Genomic DNA, 22686 nt, shown 5'->3' on the forward strand with positions numbered 1-22686 from the left:
CATTGCACAAGACATGATCAAATTAAAGTAACGTATATGTATACGTAACTTTTTGCTGGTTTTGCATTTGCTGGATTCACCTTAAGTTAATGAATAATTTCCACATGGACACAGTACTTTCCTGTTATTTTTTGTCAACATCATTAAAGAGATTAAAACTTTTCAAAAGTGTTATCTCCAATGATCCTTTGTCAATATGTGTCATTTTACAGTAGAGCATGCAAACTGCCAATCATTAACTCTGTCTTTGTTTCTTGGATGCAATAAAAACAGAATAGCAGAGCCTTGAGAATGGCTTCTCAAGGTTGTGCAAGTTTGCTAAAATTGCATTATTCATACAAAAAATTGCTTGACCTGTGTTTAGTTTTATAAGTGTGTTTAATAATTCATCATTTTACCATTTACTCAGGAGGCCTGAGTGGTGGTAATGCTTTTTGCAGTAACGATGACGATGGACTGGAGAATGTTTGCACAGTGTTGAGTGTGAGACAAGTGCAGGTTGCACTATGGTTGTGCATCTGAGTAAAAAATGTTGCTTTGTCATCATTCCTTTTCACTGTAAGAGGCTGATCAGGAAAATGTTTTTCCAAAACTTTCCTGCATTGGGGCTTTCAAATAATAGGCAAAGCATTCACTGCTGTATATTGTCTGGACAGGGATTACAGAAGAGGTTTCTGCTTGGTTCTTAAATAGCATGTAAGCTGGTAAACCTGAACTCAAGCATGGGTTTCACTTTCCAATGCATGCTGATCAGAAATGAAACAGCTCTTTCCAGTTGTTTTGGCCACTGAATAACCCACAGCTCCTCCAGCTGTGCAATTATACTGTACTGTATTATCCTCTACCCTTCTATACTAAAGAAAGCCTTGCCATAGTTAGCGTTAAGTACATATTGGCACCATTATATAACAAACAGCAATCAGTCAGTCGTTGTCAAACAGAAATTGCAAATAATGAAAGATTGTGTGGTCTGGGACAATAGGGAAGTGATGCTAGCTAATTATACACACATTGATCTAGGCCTGACACCTGTTACTTTCATCTCATCACGAAATGCAACACATACAAACTGATCATTAGATCGCTTTCAGTCCTCGATTCAACTTGACAACAGAAAACACAGAAGGACCTCTTTTCAATCTCTCATAAGAACAATGTTCTTCCTCTTGGTGAGTGTAATTTATTATTGTTCATATACTATCACTTATTATGACTGCATTCATAAATGCTGTAATAGTGGGTTGGCATCTTTATGGAGAAGTGGAAAATGAAATGCTGAAATGCATGTAGCAGTTTCTAGTTATGAAAATCATGTGCTGCCATGCATTGCACAATATGTTTTTGTAGCATTTGATTCTCAAACCAAATGTCATACGCTTGCTATAAATGTTTCCTCCTGCACACATTTCTCAGAGAGCTGCTTGTGTTTCTGTGCAGATGCATTTGGTACTGCTAGGCCTGTGGTGTTGTCCCATCATATCAACGGCTAACATTTCGTACCCAAAAAATCTGCCATGTGAAGTTGAGACCAACGGGAATGTGGTGAAGGTGGACTGCACTGAGATGAGCCTCAAAAATGTCCCTCGTGGCATCCCAAGAGATACCACCAATCTGACGCTCACCATCAACCATATCCCTAAATTAAACTCCACCTCCTTTTATGGTCTGGATAATCTGACTGAGATTGACATGAGATGCAACTGCGTGCCCATCAAAATTGGCCCCAAGGACCGCATGTGCACAGAGAGTGTGACAATAGAGGAAAATACCTTTACCAGCCTGAGGAATCTGCGAGCTCTTTATTTAGATGGTAACCAACTCAACATGATACCGAAAGGCCTGCCGTCAAATCTGATCCTGCTGAGCTTGGAAGTGAATCACATTTATCATATTTCTAAAGCAAACCTCTCTGACATCAGAAATGTTGAGATGCTCTACCTCGGTCAAAACTGTTATTTTCGTAACCCATGTAATGTATCCTACGTTATTGAGGATGGTGCATTTTTACAGCTTAACAATTTAACTCTGTTATCTCTTAAGTCAAATAACTTATCCTTTATCCCGCATCAGCTACCCACAAGTCTGAAGGAGCTGTATCTCTATAATAATAACATTACAGAGGTCACCGAGGAAGATTTCAAAAACTTAACCAACTTGGAGATTCTAGATATTAGCGGGAACTGTCCTCGGTGTTACAATGCCCCTTTCCCATGCAAGCCATGTCCAAATAATATGCCACTTCAAATCAGCAAGAATGCTTTTAAAATGCTAACAAAACTAAAGATACTGCGCCTGCACAGTAATTCTCTAATACAGGTGCCGTTTGAATGGTTTACTAGTGCAACAGAACTGAGAGTCCTTGACCTATCAACAAACTTTTTAGCAAGAGATATAGGAGTCACCAACTTCCCAAAATACCTGGGCAAACTGGAAGAACTGGACCTTTCATTTAACTATGAGCTTCAGAGGTACCCTCAAACACTGAGACTGAGCTGCAGTTTTTCCTCCCTACTATCCCTTAGAATTTTTAGAATAAAGGGCTTTGTGTTTCAGCAGCTAAGCGCAGAGAGCATTGCTCCTTTAAAACTCTTACCAAACTTGGAAGTTGTAGATTTGGGTACAAACTTCATTAAAATGACAAACCTTAGCATCCTGATGGAATTGAAAAGCTTTAAGATAATCAGTCTGTCTGACAACAAAATATCTTCCCCATCTGACGGGCAAGACGGTGTTGGTCTCTTTGGAGGAGAGCCCTTGCTGTGGTCTCCCATGACAGCTGCAACTCAGTACCAAGGTAATGAAGTAAGAGAGATTCATTACTTCAGATATGATGAATATGCTCGCAGCTGCAAATACAAAGATAAAGAACTTGGTGTTGTTACATCCTTTGTCAACAAGAAATGCAGTCAGTTTGGCAAAACCCTGGATGTAAGCAGGAACAACATTTTCTTCTTGCATTCAAGATTTTTAAATCTTAGAGAGTTGAGATGCCTCAATCTGTCCGGGAATGCAATGAGCCAAAGTCTGAATGGCTCTGAATTTACCTATCTAAATAATTTACAATATTTAGACTTCTCATCAAATCGCCTAGACCTGCTCTACCCCACTGCATTTCAAGAGCTGAAAAATCTGGTTGTCTTGGATATAAGTAACAACAACCATTATTTTGAATCTGAGGGCTTGACTCACATGCTTAATTTCACCACAAATTTAAAAAATCTCAAGATATTAATGATGAACCACAACAAGATCTCTACTTCCACTAACACAGAGTTGGAGAGCCAATCTTTGGAAAGGCTTGAGTTCAGAGATAATCGGTTAGATATGTTGTGGAGAGATGGTGACACCAGATATTTCAATTATTTCAAGAAACTGCTTAATCTGACAGTCCTTGACATTTCATATAACAACCTCAATTTTATTCCACCACAAGTATTCAGTGGTCTACCAGACAAGCTGTCCGAGCTTTACATCAAAAGCAACAGACTAAATTCAGAATCCTTTCCTTGGGAGAAACTGCAACTCTTACAGTCTTTGCAAGTTTTAGACCTTAGTGGAAACAGCTTTACCAATGTTCCCAACATGTTGTCAGCCTGTACCAAATGTCTTAAGAAGCTAATTTTACATAAAAACAAAATCTTAAAACTCACGCCAGATTTTCTCAAAGATGCTTACAACTTAAAATACTTGGATCTTAGTTTTAATCGCATACAGCACATTGAAAAATCAAGCTTTCCAGATGATGTTGTTAATCAGATGGATATGCTGCTTTTACACAACAATAGGTTCCTGTGTACATGCAATGCCACTTGGTTTGTCACATGGCTCAACAGGACCAAAGTGTCCATCCCCAAACTAGCCAAAGATGTCACCTGTGTCGCTCCAGGTGCACAGAGAGGCCATCCAGTGATCTCAGTGGACCTGCTGGCTTGCCAGCACAGCTACTTGTCAATCATCCTTTACACCCTCATGACTTCCATCATCCTCAGCTTCCTCACCCTGTCCATCTCCAGCCATCTATTCCTGTGGGATGTCTGGTACATTTACCACTTCTGCTGGGCCAAGCTCAAAGGCTACAGCCGCCTGCATTCCCAGAGTGCAGTCTACGATGCCTTTGTGATATACGACACAAAAGATCCTGCAGTGTCAGAATGGGTGACAAAGGAAATGTGCGTCCACCTGGAGGACCGTGGAGACCGTCGCCTGACACTGTGTCTGGAGGAACGAGACTGGATCCCTGGGTGTCCCCTGATCGACAACCTCTCCCAGAGCATTCACAGTAGCAAGAGGACTGTGTTCATTCTCACCAACAAATATATTAAAAGTGGGAACTTCAAGACAGCTTTCTACATGGCCCACCAAAGACTGATGGATGAAAAAAATGACGTTATCATACTGATCTTCTTGGAGAAAGTGCCTTGCAATTCAAAGTACCTGAGATTAAGGAAGAGACTGTATAAGAGGTCTCTCCTGGAGTGGCCAACAAACCCACAAGCCCAACCATACTTCTGGTTCACACTGAGAAGTGTATTAGCAACTGAAAGTCATAAACAATACAACAACCTTTTCAAAGAGACACTGTAAATGACATTCATGGTTACAATGTAATACTTCCCTTTTGTTTGATTGTTATATGATTGAATGTACTTCTGTAAATGAATTACAATATGTAAATAGCACACCCTTTACAAGTAAGATAAAGTAAATGACTGTAATATTACAGGAATATTACTTCTGTGTACTTTTTTTTTTTAAATTCCCTGTTCAGCCCTCCCCTATCAGAGGGCACTCTTTGCCATCTCTCTCTTTTCTTTTTTTAAATTTTGAGATGTCAGAGAAACTGCCTACATGTTATAAAAAAGAGGAAATGAAACTGATGTACTTCTTCAATTCATATGCTGCTTTAGTCACGGAACGTATCTTGTTGTGGGAACCAGTCAGCTTAATGTTTCAATGTTTGATTGTAGCACAGGCATGTTTAATCATGTTTAATGTTGAAAGATATTGAGAGGTTAAGTACTCTACGCCATTTTGACTTTTGATGGCTTGTCAGCACTGAGAATTGAGCCAGGTTTTGTTTTTAGAAATAGTTCATCTTTAATATTGGAAAGTACCAGAGCATCACCTGTTTTACAGGTTGTCATTCAAGGATCAGGACGAATCAATGTAGTACATGCACAATGGTGAGTTTTATTGATGCCGTTTTCTCTGTACTTTTTAGAGCTTAGCTTCATGTATAGTAAAAAACAGATTTGTCTACAGAAAATGTGTTGAACGAGATAATTAGGGACGCAATGATCCAATGTGTGACATTGGCTCTGATACATGTTCAGTGGATCAGGTATTGGCCAGATGTAACTGGTTATTTTTATTTTTATTATTTTTTAAATTCTAAATTTTGGAAAAAGAAATCACTAGAATCTGATTAGCAGATACTCTAAATTGAGGTTTTGTATTCCGTATTGTCAGAGAAAAAGTTGGATCAGTGCATTCCTATAGATAATACATGGTCTAACTCTGTAGACATTTATTTCACTGTAAAGACTTCTGAATGTTCATATACTTTCAGCTGCATTTTCAATAATAGAGTGTTATACAGTAAACAAATTAAATAAATACATGAATGTTAAATGTATATATTTTTTTTTCTCACTCAAGATCATACGGGTTTAATAAAGAACTCAATCAAGATGCTACAGAATAAATATGTGATCTTGTCACTCAGTGCAGAATAATTTAAACAACCTTACTACTACTTACGGTGAAATAAAAGAGAAACTGGATGTTAAGAGTATAACATTTAACATGCCAAAGACAGTTATCCCAATTGAATGTCATTTAACTTACATACTACTGCCACCTGCTGTTGGTAAATTTCTGAAACACAAAATTAAGACATACTGTATTACAAGTTACTTGATTTGACTAATTGTGTTGTTTATCTATAGGGTATCACATGTTGGATGAACTGGCTAATGCTCTTTCTGTGTTGCCATTATGACATCCAGCCTGCTGCATGTAAACCTGAATGGATGAAACCGAGTTTCCCTTGTGATGTCAAAGCCGACAACACCTCAAAGGTCATATTTGACTGTAAAAGCCGGCATCTGAATAAGGTACCTTGGGGGATAACCAGCAATGCAACAGAGCTCAACTTATCAGAAAATAACATAACGCATATTTCAGTTAATGAATTTTCTAATCTCATGAATCTCACTTCACTCAAACTCAACTGGGCAAACAAAAATAAACCACTGACCATCGATGCGAATGCTTTCAAAAATCTGACAAATCTGCATGCACTGGCACTGAGTGGCAATTGTCTGAGAGAAGTTCCTCCCAATCTCCCTCTCAGCTTGGAAATCCTCGAAATAAACAATAACAAGATTAAATTGGATAACATAAACCTTGCCAGTTTAACAAACTTGACAACACTATGGTTATCCAAAAACTGCTACAGCTGGATTCCCTGTGGGAGACCTGTCACTATTATGAACAGTTTTGCAGTTATGACCAAACTTCAGGCTCTGGACTTGTCTTTTAACAACTTAACCCAAGTTCCTAAAGGATTACCCAAGTCATTACACATTGTAAAGCTGGCTTCTAACCAAATACAGTACATATCTGAAGATGACTTCCTTGGGCTACATCATTTAAAAATGCTGAAAATACAAGGGAACTGTCCAAGATGTCAAAATGCTCCATATCCCTGTCTTCCCTGCCCAAATATTTCTCTTGGCATCCATGACAATGCATTTCGTAATCTAACAAACCTTGAGATACTGCACCTGGGAGGAAACTCACTGACGTACCTGAATCCCTCCTGGTTTCAGAGCCTGCACAAACTTAAACAATTGTTCCTCTCATTTAACTTCTTACAAAAAGCAATAACTGAGGAGGCAACATTTCTAACTAACCTTCACATGCTAGAAAAACTTGATCTCTCTTTCAACTTTGCCCTCAAGTCCTACCCTCCAACATTAAATCTTTCGAAAGACTTTTCAAATCTAGTGTCACTCAGAACTTTGCATATGGAAGGTTTGGTCTTCAAGCAAATTGGACCAGGCACACTCAGCCCTCTGTACGAGCTCAAAAATCTGTCTGCACTCAACCTCGGGACTAACTTCATTATTCAGTTTGACTCCTACATATTCAGCAAATTCTCCCACCTGAAAATGATATACCTAGCAGAAAACAGGCTGTATCCCACTTCGGTGGCAAGTCCCTCACATTCAAGTTATGGATACAATCAGATGCCAGACCTTTCTGTTTCACCACTCATAAAACCTCATCCAAAAGACTTTACTTATGAGCTATCACACAGCCTTATCAAACAAGAGTGCTTTGACTCTGGACGGGTGCTAATCCTCAGTTCAAATAATCTGTTCTTCATTGCTCCGGAGCAGTTTGATGGTTATGGAAACATTTCATGTCTCAACCTCTCAAGAAATGGATTTTCGGCAGCACCTACTGGAAAAGAGTTCAACTCCACCTCACTGTCTAATCTGAAATATCTGGACCTGTCGTATAATAAGATTGATCTGGCCTACGACAACGCCTTCAGTGAACTAAAGGAACTGCAAGTGCTAGACCTCAGTTACAATGCTCACTACTTTAAGGCATATGGGATAACACATAATTTAAATTTTTTGAAAAACCTGCCTGTTCTGAGAGTGCTGAATATGAGCCACAACTCTATTTCCACATTAACAACTAAACAGATGTACAGCAGATCATTAACAGAACTTCGGTTTGAAAATAATAATCTTGGGACTCTTTGGAAAGAAAGGGATGGCTCATATAAGAGACTTTTCACTAATCTTACCAATTTGACAATTTTAGATATATCCACCAACAACATTGCAAAGATTCCAGAAAATGTTTATGAACTGTTGCCACGTAACCTCACCAAACTGTCTATAAGTCATAACTCTCTTACTGATTTTAAATGGGACAAACTAGACGGTTTTCGTCAACTTCAAATTTTAGACCTGAGCTTCAATTCTTTATCTAACGTGACAGGTATGAACTCAGATGCAACACACACTTTGATTTTCCTTGACCTGAGTCATAATCACATTTTTCACTTGGACGATGGGTTTTTGAAGGGTGCAAGAAGCCTTAAGACTCTTAGCCTTAGTTACAACAAACTAACTGTCATCAATCAATCCACCTTCCGTTCAGAATCTGACGATCACATTCAAACTTTGTTTTTGTGGAAAAACCCATTCCAATGTACCTGTGATTCATTAGACTTCATTCTGTGGATTGAAAAAACAAATGTAAAGCTCCCAAGACTGACCACTATGGTGACATGTGACACACCAGAAAAACAGTGCGGTCGAGCACTGATACATTTTGACATCAACCAGTGTGTAAATGACATTCAGGCATTCTTGATCTACAGTCTCACAAGTTCCTTCATTATTGTTTTTATGTTTGTGGCGACAGTTGCACACTTATTTTACTGGGATGCTTCTTATGTACTACACTATATGAAAGCTAAACTGAAGGGATACAGTTCCTTGAGCTCACCAGACTGTGCTTATGACGTCTTTGTGACTTACGACAGCAGAGACGCACAGGTGTCTGAGTGGGTGATGACAAATCTGCGGGTGAAACTGGAGGAAGGAGAAAAGCATCTTCCTCTGTGTCTGGAGGAGAGGGACTGGCCTCCTGGAGTCCCACTGGTAGAAAACCTCAGTCAGAGCATCCGCTACAGTCGCAAGACCCTGTTTGTCTTAACAGAGGGCTACGTTAAGACTGGAGTATTCAAACTGGCAATGTATCTGGCTCATCAAAGACTGCTTGATGAAAATGTGGATGTGATTGTACTGCTGATGCTGGAGCCTGTGCTGCAGCACACTCACTTCCTGCGTCTGAGGAGGAGACTGTGTGGGGAAAGTGTTGTGGAGTGGCCGAGAACAGCTGCCGCAGAACCCTGGTTTTGGCAAAACCTGAGAAATGTTGTCAGAGTAGACAATCAGGTGATGTACAACAAGACCTACTCAAAGTACTTCAGCAGGTGAAACAGGATATAGATCAGTGTGAATGATTTATAACTTGTGGACAATAATATCTTAAGCTTGTTTTGAATGTTTTATTTCAACATTGATCTTTCTCTGCATGATTCAATGGGAGAAAACAAAAGACATGATTTCATAATTTTTGCTGATATAGCTACAGTGATGAATCTTTTGTAATTTGTGTGCCATTATTACTGTACATGAATAAAATTGGTGCCACTTGAATGTTTCAGTCTGTTTCCCTTTAACCTAGAAAACAACTTCAAGGCCACTAGGTAAAGTAATTTACTTTATAAAGGAAAATACACTGCACTGCTTCTATAAAGAATTAAAAAAAACTGCCAAGATTTACACAACAAAACTCTATTTTAATGTCACTTTTATTTCACTGACTTGAAAATTAGCCCTGTGTGAGGATGTATAAGAATGACTATTCAGCTCATAGGTTTCACACTCTTCACTATTGCCAATCTACAGTATAGACAGTTAGCCTATGTAATGTAGGGTCCGCGGCTGGCTGTCTATCCATTTGAGGATAATCGACACCAAAAAGGTGAACCATTGCTCTACACATTCCCATTGCATTACTTCCTGGTTATTGCTTAATTTGTCCGCATGGTGTCAGCACTGATTTGAGTTTAATAGTTAACACAGTGCAAATTAATCCTACACTCAGACAACTCAACCGTCTCATTCATTAACCACTTAGAGCGACATTTTGTTCGCTTTGTGGCATGATCAAACACAATGAAAGATTGTGATGATAGACATGGCTTCCAGTAAAGAGGAGAAAATGAATAAGACTCACTCACCTGATGTGATGCAGCTGGTCAAACGCAGTTGCTCAAATTAAATGAGCAGGCTTTACATTGCAGTTTTGGTTAAGATATGGTCAGTGTTTTGATTTGGGTTTTTTAAAAAAAATATAATAAATATATTTTTATGACTCAAATTAGCAGAAACAAGTTTGGGGAAAAAAGGATTTAGGAACAGTGGACGTGACGTCAGGGGATTATTTGCATACTGCGCAGTATTTATAGTCAGCTCGAGGCTGCGTATATCACTCTGCTCCTCCGCAGCTTGACGTGTGTTCAGTCATTTGTCTGACCAGATCCCGGTGAGTGTGTTTTCATGTTAATTTGACTGTGTCCATGTAGGCTACGTTTTTTTTAGCCTTTTGTTCCTTGCTCTTTTGTGTTGGATGTTGTAGTGACGGTTTACGAGGTAATTACGTTCCCTGTCGTCGTCTCACAATGTCGTGGCTCATTAAACGGTGTCCTCTAGACAATATCCAGAAAACACTGACATGTGACCTAATTAAAAAAAAAAATGTTACAAGAAGAAATTGCATAAGGGCGTAACGCTACACTGTGGCGTGGTTTATGCGGCCAAACGGGCACTACGACATAAGTAGGTATTTGTCTCAACATGCTGAACTTAAAGATGCAGCTTTGTGTGCCCTACCTCCTTTTTTCTTAAAGAGTGGCAGGGTTATTGTTCCGAGGACGTTAGGCATGGCTAAGGCAGTCTACACGTCTAAATAGCTTAAAAGGGCGGTGGTCCCTCAGCTGCACATGTTCTCCAACTGACACAAAGCTTTCCTCAAATCGCATGCGAAAGCGGTGTATCTATTGCCTACGTTTCACTACTGGTCTCAGCCCTAGTTCCCATTTTTGTATAATAAAACTGTAAATGGCAAAACGGTCACATCAGCCCTCGTAACTGGCTGCCCACTTGTACAGGTGTGGTCTGATTTCAAACATGGCTACAAAGGTTTCTTGGCTAATTTCTTTTTTCTTTTCTTTAAACAGAGCCTCTGGAAACATGGCTGATAAACCAGACATCACAGAAGTCACAACCTTTGACAAGACCAAGCTGAAGAAGACGGAGACTCAAGAGAAGAACACACTGCCAACCAAAGAAAGTAGGTGTTTTAATGAACAAATTCAGAATATATTGTAACACCTAAAGTGTTGAAATGTCTAACAGATCTGTCTCTTCTCTTGCAGCCATCGAACAGGAGAAGACATCATAATGAAGACGGGTCGTCCTGCACACCATACATTCCATAAGCCCTGCCTTTTTTCTTTTTTTCCTGTTTCAACATGAAGTCAAGTTGCAGTACTAATTGACAAAACAATGGCTATACAACCATCACTTGCCTATACACCCCTTTTTTGTACAGTAAAGAATGGCTTGATGTCAGCATGGGTTCCTGGAGTTGAAGAGCAGGTGTGCCATGAAACAACTTAAGGGACCTACACTTTGACCTGTTGCCCTACTCTGGCCACTTGTGAATGCTAACAATGCAAACTGTGTCTTTTTTTGTAAATCTGGAATGCACACGTTTGTTGAATATGCAAAATAAAAACATGTAAATTGTCAGCGTGCCTCTGTGGTTTTTAGTGTAGGATTAGGTAAATTGTACTTGTGCCCTACCCTTCTAGGAACCACTTGAGAATAACTGACATTTTAAAGTCTCACTCTAACAGCATAGGTGACTGTGTTAGGTGTTGCTGCTTGCATGTGTAGTCACAAACAGATCTGAAAAGCAAGCTAGACAACTAGAGCTTGGGCAGACTGCTTTTGATGCTTCCATAGCCTACACCTGGAGTGTATTCATCACAGGATATGGATTCAGGGTTAAAAAAATTACAACATAGTACATCTAAAAACACTTGATTTAGAATGGACTTGCCACAAATCAAGACTAGTCTTTATGGTCACTGTACTCAAGTGAATATTAAGCACATCTTCTGGCATCCTGGGAAGGGCATAGCGGAACAAATATTAAGTATTTAAAAATATACTTAAGCTAACTCCTAGGAAAACATCATCCTGATTCTTTCCCTATCCAACCAGCCTTACAATCCTTTGTAGTACACTCGGATATTTCTTTTTTTGCAGCTGTTCCAGGTCAATGTTCAGCCCAGCCCTGAACAGGAACACATCCCCAGTCTGCCCTTCAGCTGTAGCTATAGCAGCTTCCCACTGCAATACTGCTTTAGAGGTAATGAGAATTTCTTCTGCCTCACAAGATGGGTCACATCAAATGGATCTCAGGTGTAGGATTAGGGAGGGATGTTTCAGTCTTATTGTGTTGGATAAATGAATCAACTTGCTGATGTCCAGTTAGATTAGAATCAGCAGCTGCAGTGTGTGGCATGACTTTTAAATAAATGCAGTAACTGAGGCAGGTTATGTTAGAAAAACATGAAAACAAAAGACAGCAGTGAGAATTTCTGGTTTGCTGTCATTAGTGTCTCCTGACACCCTAACCACACAGGCTATACCTGAACTTTTTAATTAGGCTGACTCGATCAAGCTACCCTAAGGCCATGTGTGCTCTGTAGCTTTAGCTATTGAGTGACACTGCGTATTCATACACAAGTTCAGCTTCTGTTTTCCCAAGAGGTTTTTACTATGAAGCTTCATAAAAAACTAATTCAGGAAAAAGAATGAGATCAGAATGTGAACTGTAATTGACAGGAAGACATGACTGAACACATAATAGCAGACATGATCAGTAGTGAACTGAGTCTGAGCATGCTATGGGATAACGAATGCTTTGCCCTTCACCTCTTTTAATGGGCACACAACACTGAATAAGCTGCACTATGTGGAGGCTGTCACAGAAAGACAAACTATTGAAAAAAGAACCTGCACTACCTCATTCTGCTGCACAGGGACGACAGCTGTATCTCATGTGGGGAGAGAGGGAGAGAGCAAGATTACGTAACTGCAATGTGTCTATAGACCATAGCAGCTGTGCTGTAATAGCAACAATAGGATCTGCTGAGGGATTGGCACATGTTCACATTCATCCTCTTTCCCATGAGGCTGCATTTAGCCTAATGTTATTTTTAGGATGGGGAAAAAAGGAGGCAAGTTTGTTTATTTTCTTTTGGTAATTTTAGGATGCACCAAAAGGCCACATAATCTATACACCTACACACAGCTGTGATGCCAGTCCCCCCTCCCACCCCCACCTACATAAGTACTCTACCATCCTTATGAGCAGTCTGGTCACACAATAGCTCCTCAGTGTCTTATTACAATGTGTGCCTTTGGGAGAACATTAGTCACACTTTGTTAAATTTCTACTTTTTCAAATTTAGCCATAGACAAAATAATATGGACAATCTTACAATGTGAAGGTATCTCCAGGGTTAAGCATATTTCTCAAGGACACTTCAAGCTAATATATGTTGGAAAGATCAAACCTGATCACCTTTGGGCAGGGAGCAGATCATTTATGTAAATATATATATATTATAAACAGTGTTACTTCATTCCTACTGATGTTGCTTGTATCAACCCACTCAAGAACTGATGACTATCCATGAAAAGGGATACAAATGGTGCTGAAATGACACTAAGGGCTGATTGTGGGGAACTTGGCCCGAGGTACCAAGAGGCCATCTGCCACTGTTGTGACGGGCACTCTCTGGACTGGCTGTGTCTCAGGCTGACTGCTGCCCACTATGAAGAACACAGATGCCTCTGAGACTGCCTATGGCTACATACGTAATGTGCTTTAAGAGGACAGCTGCAGCTCCAAGAGGGGATTATACTGTAAATCAACAGGCACAGTGTATGCTGTTTCGATCCAGTGGCTCAGGTGCAACTTCTAAAGTAATCCATGATGTGACATGTATAACGGTAATGTGAAATTGATGTGTACTCAAAAAAACAAAACAAAAAAACAACAACAACAATGAACACAATGTACTATTAAATGCATTTATAGCAGGATCCTCCATAACATCAAATAATCCTGGCTGTAAAACATACTATGAGATGGTATTGATCGTAAACTTGATAATTAATATCTATTTCTGTTTCAGTATTCAGTCAAGGGTTAAATAACTGTAAATACATGTGGGCTTCTGTCTGAGGAACAGAATCTGATTTGCTAATGCAAATAAATGTACTACCAATGAGTATCTCGTTATAAAACCCACATAATAAACAAAATACCATAAATAAACACAACATGTTTGCAGCAAATTGTGTGAAATCACACCCTGAAATTCTCTTTTTTTGTGCAGGAAACACATGAGCGACAAAACCAGGCTTGTTCATACAGGTTATTATTATTACATGTTAGAGGAAGTGACAGGATCTCACAGCTGCTAGCAGAGGCACAGTGAAACTCATCTCTGTGTGTCTGATCAGGCCTCATGTTCAGCTGAAAACCTGAATGCGCAGTCCATCTTTCTTGCTCTCTGTTTCCATGGCAGCAGACAGGAGATTTTAGCTTTCCCTTTATTTTTCACATGATCAGAGAGACCGCAATGTTGTTGCTCTCCAGTTATTTCAATTATTTCACTGTAGCCTATTGATGTCAATGCAATGCCTGACTGGAATCAGTACATCAGTGCGAGGGAGAATGATTTCAGAAATGTGTTTGTGTCTCTTACGTCTCTCTTGACAGTGTTCTTTTATTTCTGTATATCTATGCCATTAGCCACAATACATGTAACATTACTAATTATTTTATCAGTCAGCTACATTTGTAATTAAACTGCAAAAAACATGGAATGTTGTGGGAAATGTGTACCAAAAAAGCAGCTTTGAGAAGTAAAACAAGAGAAACCCAACTCCCCAGTGAACTATCCCCTGCTGGTTTGCTTCACAGTGACAGATAAATCCCCTCTGGGAAAAATGTTCTACCAGTCAAAGCATGTTTTTTCAAGTATAGGCACAGCTTTGCATTTTTTAGGTTTGCCTCATGGCACAAATGTTACTGATCAATGTATGTATCTTAACCAATGTGTTTTTGTTTGTTTGTTTGTTTGTTTGTTTGTTTGTTTGTTTTTTTCTTGGTCCTGGTATAATGTCTTCATCTATGAAACTGAATCACAAATATTGAGATACATTCAGAAGAAAAGCATTTTATCAACCTGTGAACTTAATACTGTCAACACATACCAAAAATTCTGATCCAAAATATCAATCTGTAACAGTTCTTATGCAGAAAAAGCACTTACATGGGTTTGTGGTGTTAAATATTATTTAAGATAAAATCCATCAATCTGATTGATTCACACACGAGTTATACTTTTTCATCAGTATGTATATGTATGATAAAAAAATAGCTGCAGCTGGGACAAAAACCTTAATTCATCTGTAGAGGGAGGCTCAGTGTCTTTATGTGCTTTATTCAGAGTGCACCAAGGAAAGGACAATTCATCTTTGTCTTCATTATCATACCCATGGTGGGAAAAAGCAGCGCTGCTATTGTGTGATAGGTAGACACAAAAGCTGAGGGTGTGAGCTGGCCAATCCAGTGACACACCACAATGGTTGCCATGTGTGACAAAGAAATTCCCAGAGATCTGCCTTGTGCCATACTTGAGACTTGTAGCAAATTCTATCTATCTATATATCAAACAAAAATGAAAAAGTTATCCATGTGCATATTTTAAAAGGGATACAATTAATTATATTCCAAACTGAATGAAGCTATTTAAAATCTCCTTAACTGAGTAAATAAAAATGCAGAGTAAATACAAGAGTTGCCCGACCTGTTTCTTGTTCTCTAAAGGCTGTTAACCTGTAGTTAGAGTAAAAAAACAGCAAAATCCTACTCAGTAGTGAATGCACCCTGCATTTAGTAAGGCTGGCAGCCCAAGGGGCGTTTGGGTCATTATGTGAAACTGCCTGAGTGAGGGAGGAGCAAATAACAATGTGAATCATATCACCTCATCACATATTTTCTCAACAGTTTAAAAGCAGAGGGAGGTCTGTGTTCTTAAAGTAATAAGATACAATGAGACGAGCATAAAACTATACAGGGTGACAGTGAAAAGTATTTAAACTCCCCCAGAGTAGCATTTAAACCTAGAGGCATGTAGCCCCATTACAATCACAGTCACTGGTTAATGATCAAAATGTTAATTTGCAGTATATGTCAGCTGTTTAAGCATTTTGGCACTCAGCAGTCTGCTTTTGCCAGAGGTATATTGGTTATAAAAAGAACAGCAAGGTTATTGAAAAAACTATCCAGTGGTCATGAAAAGTATGACAACACATACCAAATACAGACAAACGGCGTCTACTTCAACAAGAGGAAGTTAAAAGTACCCTGCAGGCAGGGCTGTATTCAGGATAACAAACCATTTCTCAAGCATAACACCATCTACTTGAGAAATCTTTGACTAGTCATCAAAGAAAAAAAGAGATAACAACAAGTCCCATTTAATTTATTTGTTCATTTTCCTAATCAATTAAATGTGTTATAAGTGTTATCTCCCTTAATTGTAGTTTCAATATTTATCCAAACCTTTCTGTACACTGACAATTATGTAACTCTAGGAGAGAACATATTGCGTAGGACATTGCAGCTCAATTATGCAATTGATTCATTCACAACAATTGCCATGTCAAAGGAGAGAGATCAACATATTAGCAAGTGAGAAAAGTTCCAAGAAGAAAGAGCATACTACTTTTTGAGCTTGGTGGACTAGATTTTTGCATCTTAGCTAACTAGACAGATGTGTCCTTAGTGCACCAACGGAGACGCAGTGCAGTGTGATTCAATGTGACATGTGCATGCAACCTTTCAGCTGCAAGAGAATCACCCTGGTGTGCATATTAGCCCACCAGCTGAGAGCGTGGCAACCCAAACCCTCCCCTCGGCACCAATGTCTACATGTACTTACAGTATATAATATGAGTAAAAGCAGGAAGAATTCACTATGCTACATGCTATTCCCCGTGCATGCAAAACACTGAGAACAAGGTGAGAGTTTTAAGTGTGATCACAAAAAGACAGGAAGTGAGAGGAGTATGTTTGAGGTGAGATTCCAGTGTGCATATGTGTACAGGGGGGACATAGGGATTGTGTGGCAGTAATCATGTGATGTAAGCACTAGAAGTCAGTGTCTTAGGTCGGGAGAAAATGCAGAGCTGTCTGACACACCATGTATTTGACAGATCGGTTGAAGGAAATATTTGACCTCTATAGCCAAGAGGGACAGAGAGATTTAGAGGGAAATAGACACATGAGATCTGTGTTTAAGTGATATATCATTCAGCAAAGTGACTGGTGCATGTTTGGGTACGTTTTCTTAATATCCTAACATTAGTTCATAGTTCATTTTAATTTTCTTTGACTTTTTTTTTTTTTTTTAGAAATGCAAACAGAGAAGTGTATGTGTAGAAATTTGCTGCAGGGTTTGTCCTTCTGCCTCAGACACTGAGTAAGTAGTCCTTCCACTTGGCAACATGGTTCTCACAGCCCCACATAGATAAAAGAACATGACCTCTATGAGGACACGCAGTTATAAGGCCAACAGGCACGTAAAAAAAAAAAAAGATGAGATAACACCACATCTTTTCTTACTTTCACTGCTTTTATCTTGTCTAGCTGTCCTTTGTGTGGTGTCTTTTTTTTTTGACCAAAACTTTATTTACCACATTTGTTTATGTGGTTTGTACTTTGTCACAGTCCCAAGTTTAGTCGGCAAGATACTTAGGGTCGTGCGCCTTGCAGGAAATGAATAGACTTCCTCTTCAGAGAACAACAAAGTTGAGTTTGCAGCAGTGACCGATACACCATGATTTTAGTTAGACTTCTGCCTTCAAACAATTACAGAAAAAAATAAAATAACTATCTAGTTTTAGTTTTTTACCTGTTAGCTTTCTGATTTTTGCCATTAATAGTAAGACAAAGCATTGATACATCATCCACTTATAATCCAGTTAAGTCTTTTGTCTTGTATAGCTCATCTTACTGCTCTTGACAAATCCCTTAGAGCTCCACCACTTGTCAACTTCTCATCCTCCATCCTCATCCTCTCTGAATTGATATATAATATTTTTCTGGGCTCTTACATTGTATATCATATTCAAATGTTAATGTTTGATGTATTTGTATTGGATACTGGCAATAACACTTCAAATGGCAAAAAACAACATTATTATCATTCCTTAGTACAATTTTACACCAGTGTTAGTGAGAAAGTGTTATTATTCCCTAAATTTGGCTCACACCTCCCCTTGTGCAACGCGCATGTCATATTGTACGTTGCAAAAGCTTGTTTTTGAATTTCACATAACCTATTTGCTCGGCTGTTATGAAGTCAAAGTGTGTAACAGGAAGTGGTTAAAGAACTGCAGTGCCATACTGTATGAGCAAAACTCTGCTGTTCAGTCAACTGTGCAGGTGGATTAACACACAGTATCATCATGGTTTCTCTGATCTGCTTCATCGTGATTGAATCTGCAGTTCTAAGATGGAGAAGAGAAACTTTTCAATAACAGATGGTATAAAGTACTCCAGAAGAAAAAAATACATGTTTTTATGTAAATTTTTACATGCAATAAATGACTGGTATAAAAACTGCTGTTCATATTAAAAAGGTATTTAAAAAAGAAGCTGAGACTTACAATGATGTCATGTAGTGTGCGTGCCAATATTTTACAGTACTTGTCACATGATCATCAGCATTATTGACTGAAATATCAGGCAGTGATGCAAGAACATTTGGTACAGAGTGCACAAGTTGGAAGAAAGCATAACAAATGCCGCACATATTCTTCTTGTGAGATTACAATAATCTATTTGCATCTGTTTTGTTTTGGTGTTGTATTGTACAAGTATGTATTCCGAGTGATAGCTGTATTAATCATTTAAGATTTGTTTTTTTCTTAAATCTTTCACTGAACATTATGATCTAGAGCAAACTGAACTGAAAGTAGATAGCTCTTCTGACAGAAACACCCCTAAACCTGGAGGTGGATTCAGACAACATGATGAAAACTGTCTGAGGAATGTGCTTACTGTAGCTACCAGGGCTCCCACAGTCCAGGCCAGATACAGCATGTCTCAACTAGATGGGGTGTTTATTGGCCAAATGCATGCATTTAAATGCTGATCCTTTGCAAATGCTTGCAGCTATGTTTATATTTGTGATAATATCATGAAAGCACACAGACTTCAGTTACATCTGAGTTCTGCACCCATGGCAGCAATACTCTATAATGCTTGTTATGAAACAAAGCAAATAAAACTATGGCATCCAGATTTGGGCTGAGAATGGTTTAATCTCCCCTTAATTAATGTGGATAAGCGCTTGGATAGGTTTGTGTGTGTACAACTCAAAGTGGGTCTGTTGAAGCCATCGAGACAAAGTTTTTAAACTGCAGCTTCCGACTTCTGCTATTTATGACGTTTACTCTCTTCCTTTTGTCACAGGCTAGTTCCACTTCATACTGTGCATGCCGACAGCGATACCTGTAGTTGTAACATACAGGCCTCATTCCTGTCTGCTGAGCTCTGTAAACATGGACCAAGCACAACTTGCAGTAATGTTACAAAATGTAAGGTAATTGTTGAAGCCTGGATTCACAGTATGTATGTGTGTAAATACCAAAACAAACTGTGCATATAGTCCAGTTATACTTGACAGTTTAATAAGATACAATATACAATCACAAACAATGTAGCTACTTACTTTTATATCCCTGTATTTTGTGTTTTCCTGCAGCAATAACCACAAAGCCAATTCTAACGAGGAACAGGAAATTAAATCTGGCTGCTTTCATTTTCATAGACTTTTGTTGATAACCAAACAAATCTGTAATAACAGTGCAGCCATGTTTAAATGTATTGTTGGGAGCCTATAATCCCTGCAATAGAGCAGGGACATTAAAGCTCTATAGTGCACAGAAACGGCGAGAGTTAAAAGTGATACTACAGCATGCCTTATCCTGTTAGGCATGCATTGCACTAAAGTGATGTAGGTTCTCTTCTAGGTTGCATAGTTTTGTAATTATACCCAGCATGAAACTCCCTGGTTAAGAAGAATAAAGTAAGCTCTGACCATTAGGGTCTTGCCACTTTAAAAGGTTAAATGGCGATCTGAACCCCTACAGACATCAAAGACAAGCAAACTGCTGTTCCGTATCACTTTGACAAGAGTCTTTACTGTCACAGTAACATGCTCCTTAAATTGTAATTTTGATAATAGCAGCATGGGAAAAACACATGTCCATACTACAGATGCATGAAGTCATATATTTTGTATTACACCTAAAAAAAAACAAAGGTCCTAAAAGATTGGGCCTGGTAGTGTCTAATTATTGATAAGTATTTTGTTGTTCAAAAAATGTTGAAGTCCCAAAAAGATTCAATCAGGAATCACCAGGAGTCATCCAGCTGAATGCAGTTAGAGTTTTATTGTCGACAGCAAAACCCGGAATCATCATACACAGACAGAATCTATGCATAAATGACACAAAGAACTAAAAATGAGGGTCCCTTTCACACTTTTAATATTGCTGACCTATTTGAAAAAGTTTCAACCCCCCCCCCACTGTGGAATGAATTTCAACCAATCAACTTTCTTTCAAAACATGATCTCATTTCCTTGGCACCTTTTACCACAATGCCCACTTATTCACTCTTGGTGGCTGCTTCATCCAATTCTAGGTTTGTAGGTGCCTCGGATAGGCCTGAGTTTTTGGATTACATCATCAGTTTTTTGTAGCTCGGCCTTCAGTTCTGTTTTTTCCTCACCCAGTGCTACCCACTGCTCTCATAGCTGCTGTTCAGCTGTTTCAACAGTGTCTACTACAGGTTACTTTAATTTCAATATTATCCAATTACTTTCCTTTCTGCATTCTTTTTCTATAATAACAACAATAATAATAATAATGATAAAAGTGTGGTATATATAATCACATATATTGTGTTTTTTTTATGCTTATTAAATCATAAAGTGCTTATTCACTCAGTAGTTGCAGAATCACACACATCTTCTTCATTTAACACAACATCATTGTTTTGATTATCATTAGCAAATAATAGTCAACTAACAAATACCCTTATATCAAATACAACATTATGCATTGTTAATAATCTTCCAAAATGATACTCCACAACCTTAAGAAAAGTAATATTTTTAAAGTACAACTTCATCTGAACAAGAGCTCAATACAAGAGGCTGTTATGGGTTTAGATATAGTCATGTGGAAGGGAAGTGCAGAGGGGAAGTTCCCCTTACATTCATCAAATATTTAAAGAAATGGCAAAAATAAAAAAGCATCTTTAGATAATATGTATATTTAGTTGTGTGTGGGATCAGGATCACTAAGGAGGAGGACTCACAAGAAATTATTGTAGTAATTCATCACTTAGACCGGCCAAATTGAAATATCAGCTTAAACGCAGTAGCCAAAGGCTATGTCTCCTCCTCTCATGCAGGAAGACTATGGTACAACTCTGGCATAGCAACTGACATACTTCCGTGTTGCTTCTGTAAAGCAGTATCCTCAGCTCTGGAGCAGAGCTGTCAGCATGAAAGCTTTGTTTGAGACAGTAACAGATTTAATAGGCTGCTATATGGTCTCTGGCAGGGCAAGCCCATTAATAAATAATTGGAAGCCACACATCAACCCTCATGAGATGTCTGGTGCTTCCCCATGAAGTCACCCTCACAGCATGGCACAACTATGTCTGGATGCTGCATTATTAATGCAAGGAGAACGGGGTACTTCTGCTTAGGCCAAAGCTGTACATTTACTCTGTGTGTGTATGTGTATATGTGTGTGTGCATGTGTGATCTCGCAGACAGCCTGAATCCCCCAAGGTCTGTCTCTCAGGTCACCCTTTGACAACCCCATTTAGGAGCAGCCTGTCATTGTGTAATCTGTGGGCAGCAGATGTTCAAGGAGGAGCACCTGGACGTGTAAGATCTACCTGGATTATAGAGGATTGTGTTGGGTCACAAAGAGGTCACAGCTATAAAATTACAACTATGAGTACAAACATGAAAAATCCAAGATGAGCGTCTTTTGAACACTGAATGTAGAAAATACAAATAATATCAGAAAGTTACAGTGACTATTATCATCTCTTCAAAGTGTGATGTATTTCTATGTTCATACAAGAAAGCACCTGTACAAAGTCAAATGCAACATTGTAATAACTTATTTGGTCTTATGTCCTCCCAAATTGTCAAATGTGGCACACAAAAGGTGAGCATGATATTGTAGCTTTTAAGCCAGTATTTTGTTCAGTTATTTTTTTTTTTTTTAAGTGTGGCAATGTTTCAAACGTGACTGCTACACAGACTTTGATCAAATCTAGGCAGTGGTCTTCAAACGCATTTAAACATATTACTTCAAATAGAGTATCACAATATCTTTAATGAGCAGCGGTCCATTTTTACAACAGTCAATACTCTCTGCAGTGCATCGGTTGCTCATGTCATCTCCCACACAAGGCAGGATGTGGTTGTGCACACACATCGCTTTCAAAATAACTCTTCAACAGCCTTGTCTCTCCTTTTATAGTAAAACTCTTGCTCAATATGGCAAGGGCCACCGTGAGCGGATGTAAAAATGTCACCATGTATAGGAGACTGATGTCCAAAAAAAAAGAAAAATGTATGCATCCTGCAGGTGAAGGGGTTAAAATTGTTGTTGGAGTCTGCTAGCCCCAGTAACGAATGCATTATCTAATTACAGTTTTATCGACTCATGTCTGTAAGCTTGGGCCATAGAGGAGAGTATTGCCTAAGTGAATTCTAGGAAGTGTGTGGGGGGGAACACTTCCTGAAGGGTAGCAATGCCTCTATAAATTGCTGTCAGCTTGCAGCCAGTTTTACAACATAAGGAAATAGGAAAAAAAAGACGATACATGGAAAAA

General features: G+C 38.8%; 3 protein-coding genes across 3 annotated transcripts; all 3 read left to right on the top strand.

Annotated features, from left to right (window-relative positions):
- The first annotated feature begins 1154 nt into the window (after positions 1–1154).
- Positions 1155–4595, top strand: tlr7 (toll-like receptor 7). Its single transcript, XM_053328937.1, has 2 exons — positions 1155–1169; positions 1438–4595. Exons 1-2 carry the CDS (start codon positions 1155–1157, stop codon positions 4582–4584), a joined length of 3162 nt encoding a protein of 1053 aa, XP_053184912.1. The 3' UTR covers positions 4585–4595.
- A 544-nt stretch (positions 4596–5139) lies between these two features.
- On the top strand, positions 5140–9029 carry LOC128368176 (toll-like receptor 8). Its single transcript, XM_053328938.1, has 2 exons — positions 5140–5183; positions 5949–9029. The coding sequence occupies exons 1-2, from the start codon at positions 5181–5183 to the stop codon at positions 9027–9029; spliced, it is 3084 nt and encodes a 1027-aa protein (XP_053184913.1). The 5' UTR covers positions 5140–5180.
- A 966-nt stretch (positions 9030–9995) lies between these two features.
- tmsb4x (thymosin beta 4 X-linked) lies at positions 9996–11411 on the top strand. Its single transcript, XM_053328952.1, has 3 exons — positions 9996–10143; positions 10838–10950; positions 11036–11411. Exons 2-3 carry the CDS (start codon positions 10851–10853, stop codon positions 11059–11061), a joined length of 126 nt encoding a protein of 41 aa, XP_053184927.1. The 5' UTR covers positions 9996–10143; positions 10838–10850; the 3' UTR covers positions 11062–11411.
- Positions 11412–22686: the final 11275 nt, after the last annotated feature.

This window comes from Scomber japonicus, chromosome 11, assembly GCF_027409825.1.
Source record: "Scomber japonicus isolate fScoJap1 chromosome 11, fScoJap1.pri, whole genome shotgun sequence".
NCBI classification, from domain to species: Eukaryota; Metazoa; Chordata; class Actinopteri; order Scombriformes; family Scombridae; genus Scomber; species Scomber japonicus.

What these genes read in the sequence shown, in the direction of transcription:
- tmsb4x (XM_053328952.1), top strand. Translation starts at nt 10,851, where the DNA reads ATGGCTGATAAACCAGACATCACAGAAGTCACAACCTTTGACAAGACC. An exon ending in CACACTGCCAACCAAAGAAA is followed by an intron (nt 10,951 to 11,035) that starts GTAGGTGTTTTA and finishes CTTCTCTTGCAG; the next exon opens with CCATCGAACAGGAGAAGACA.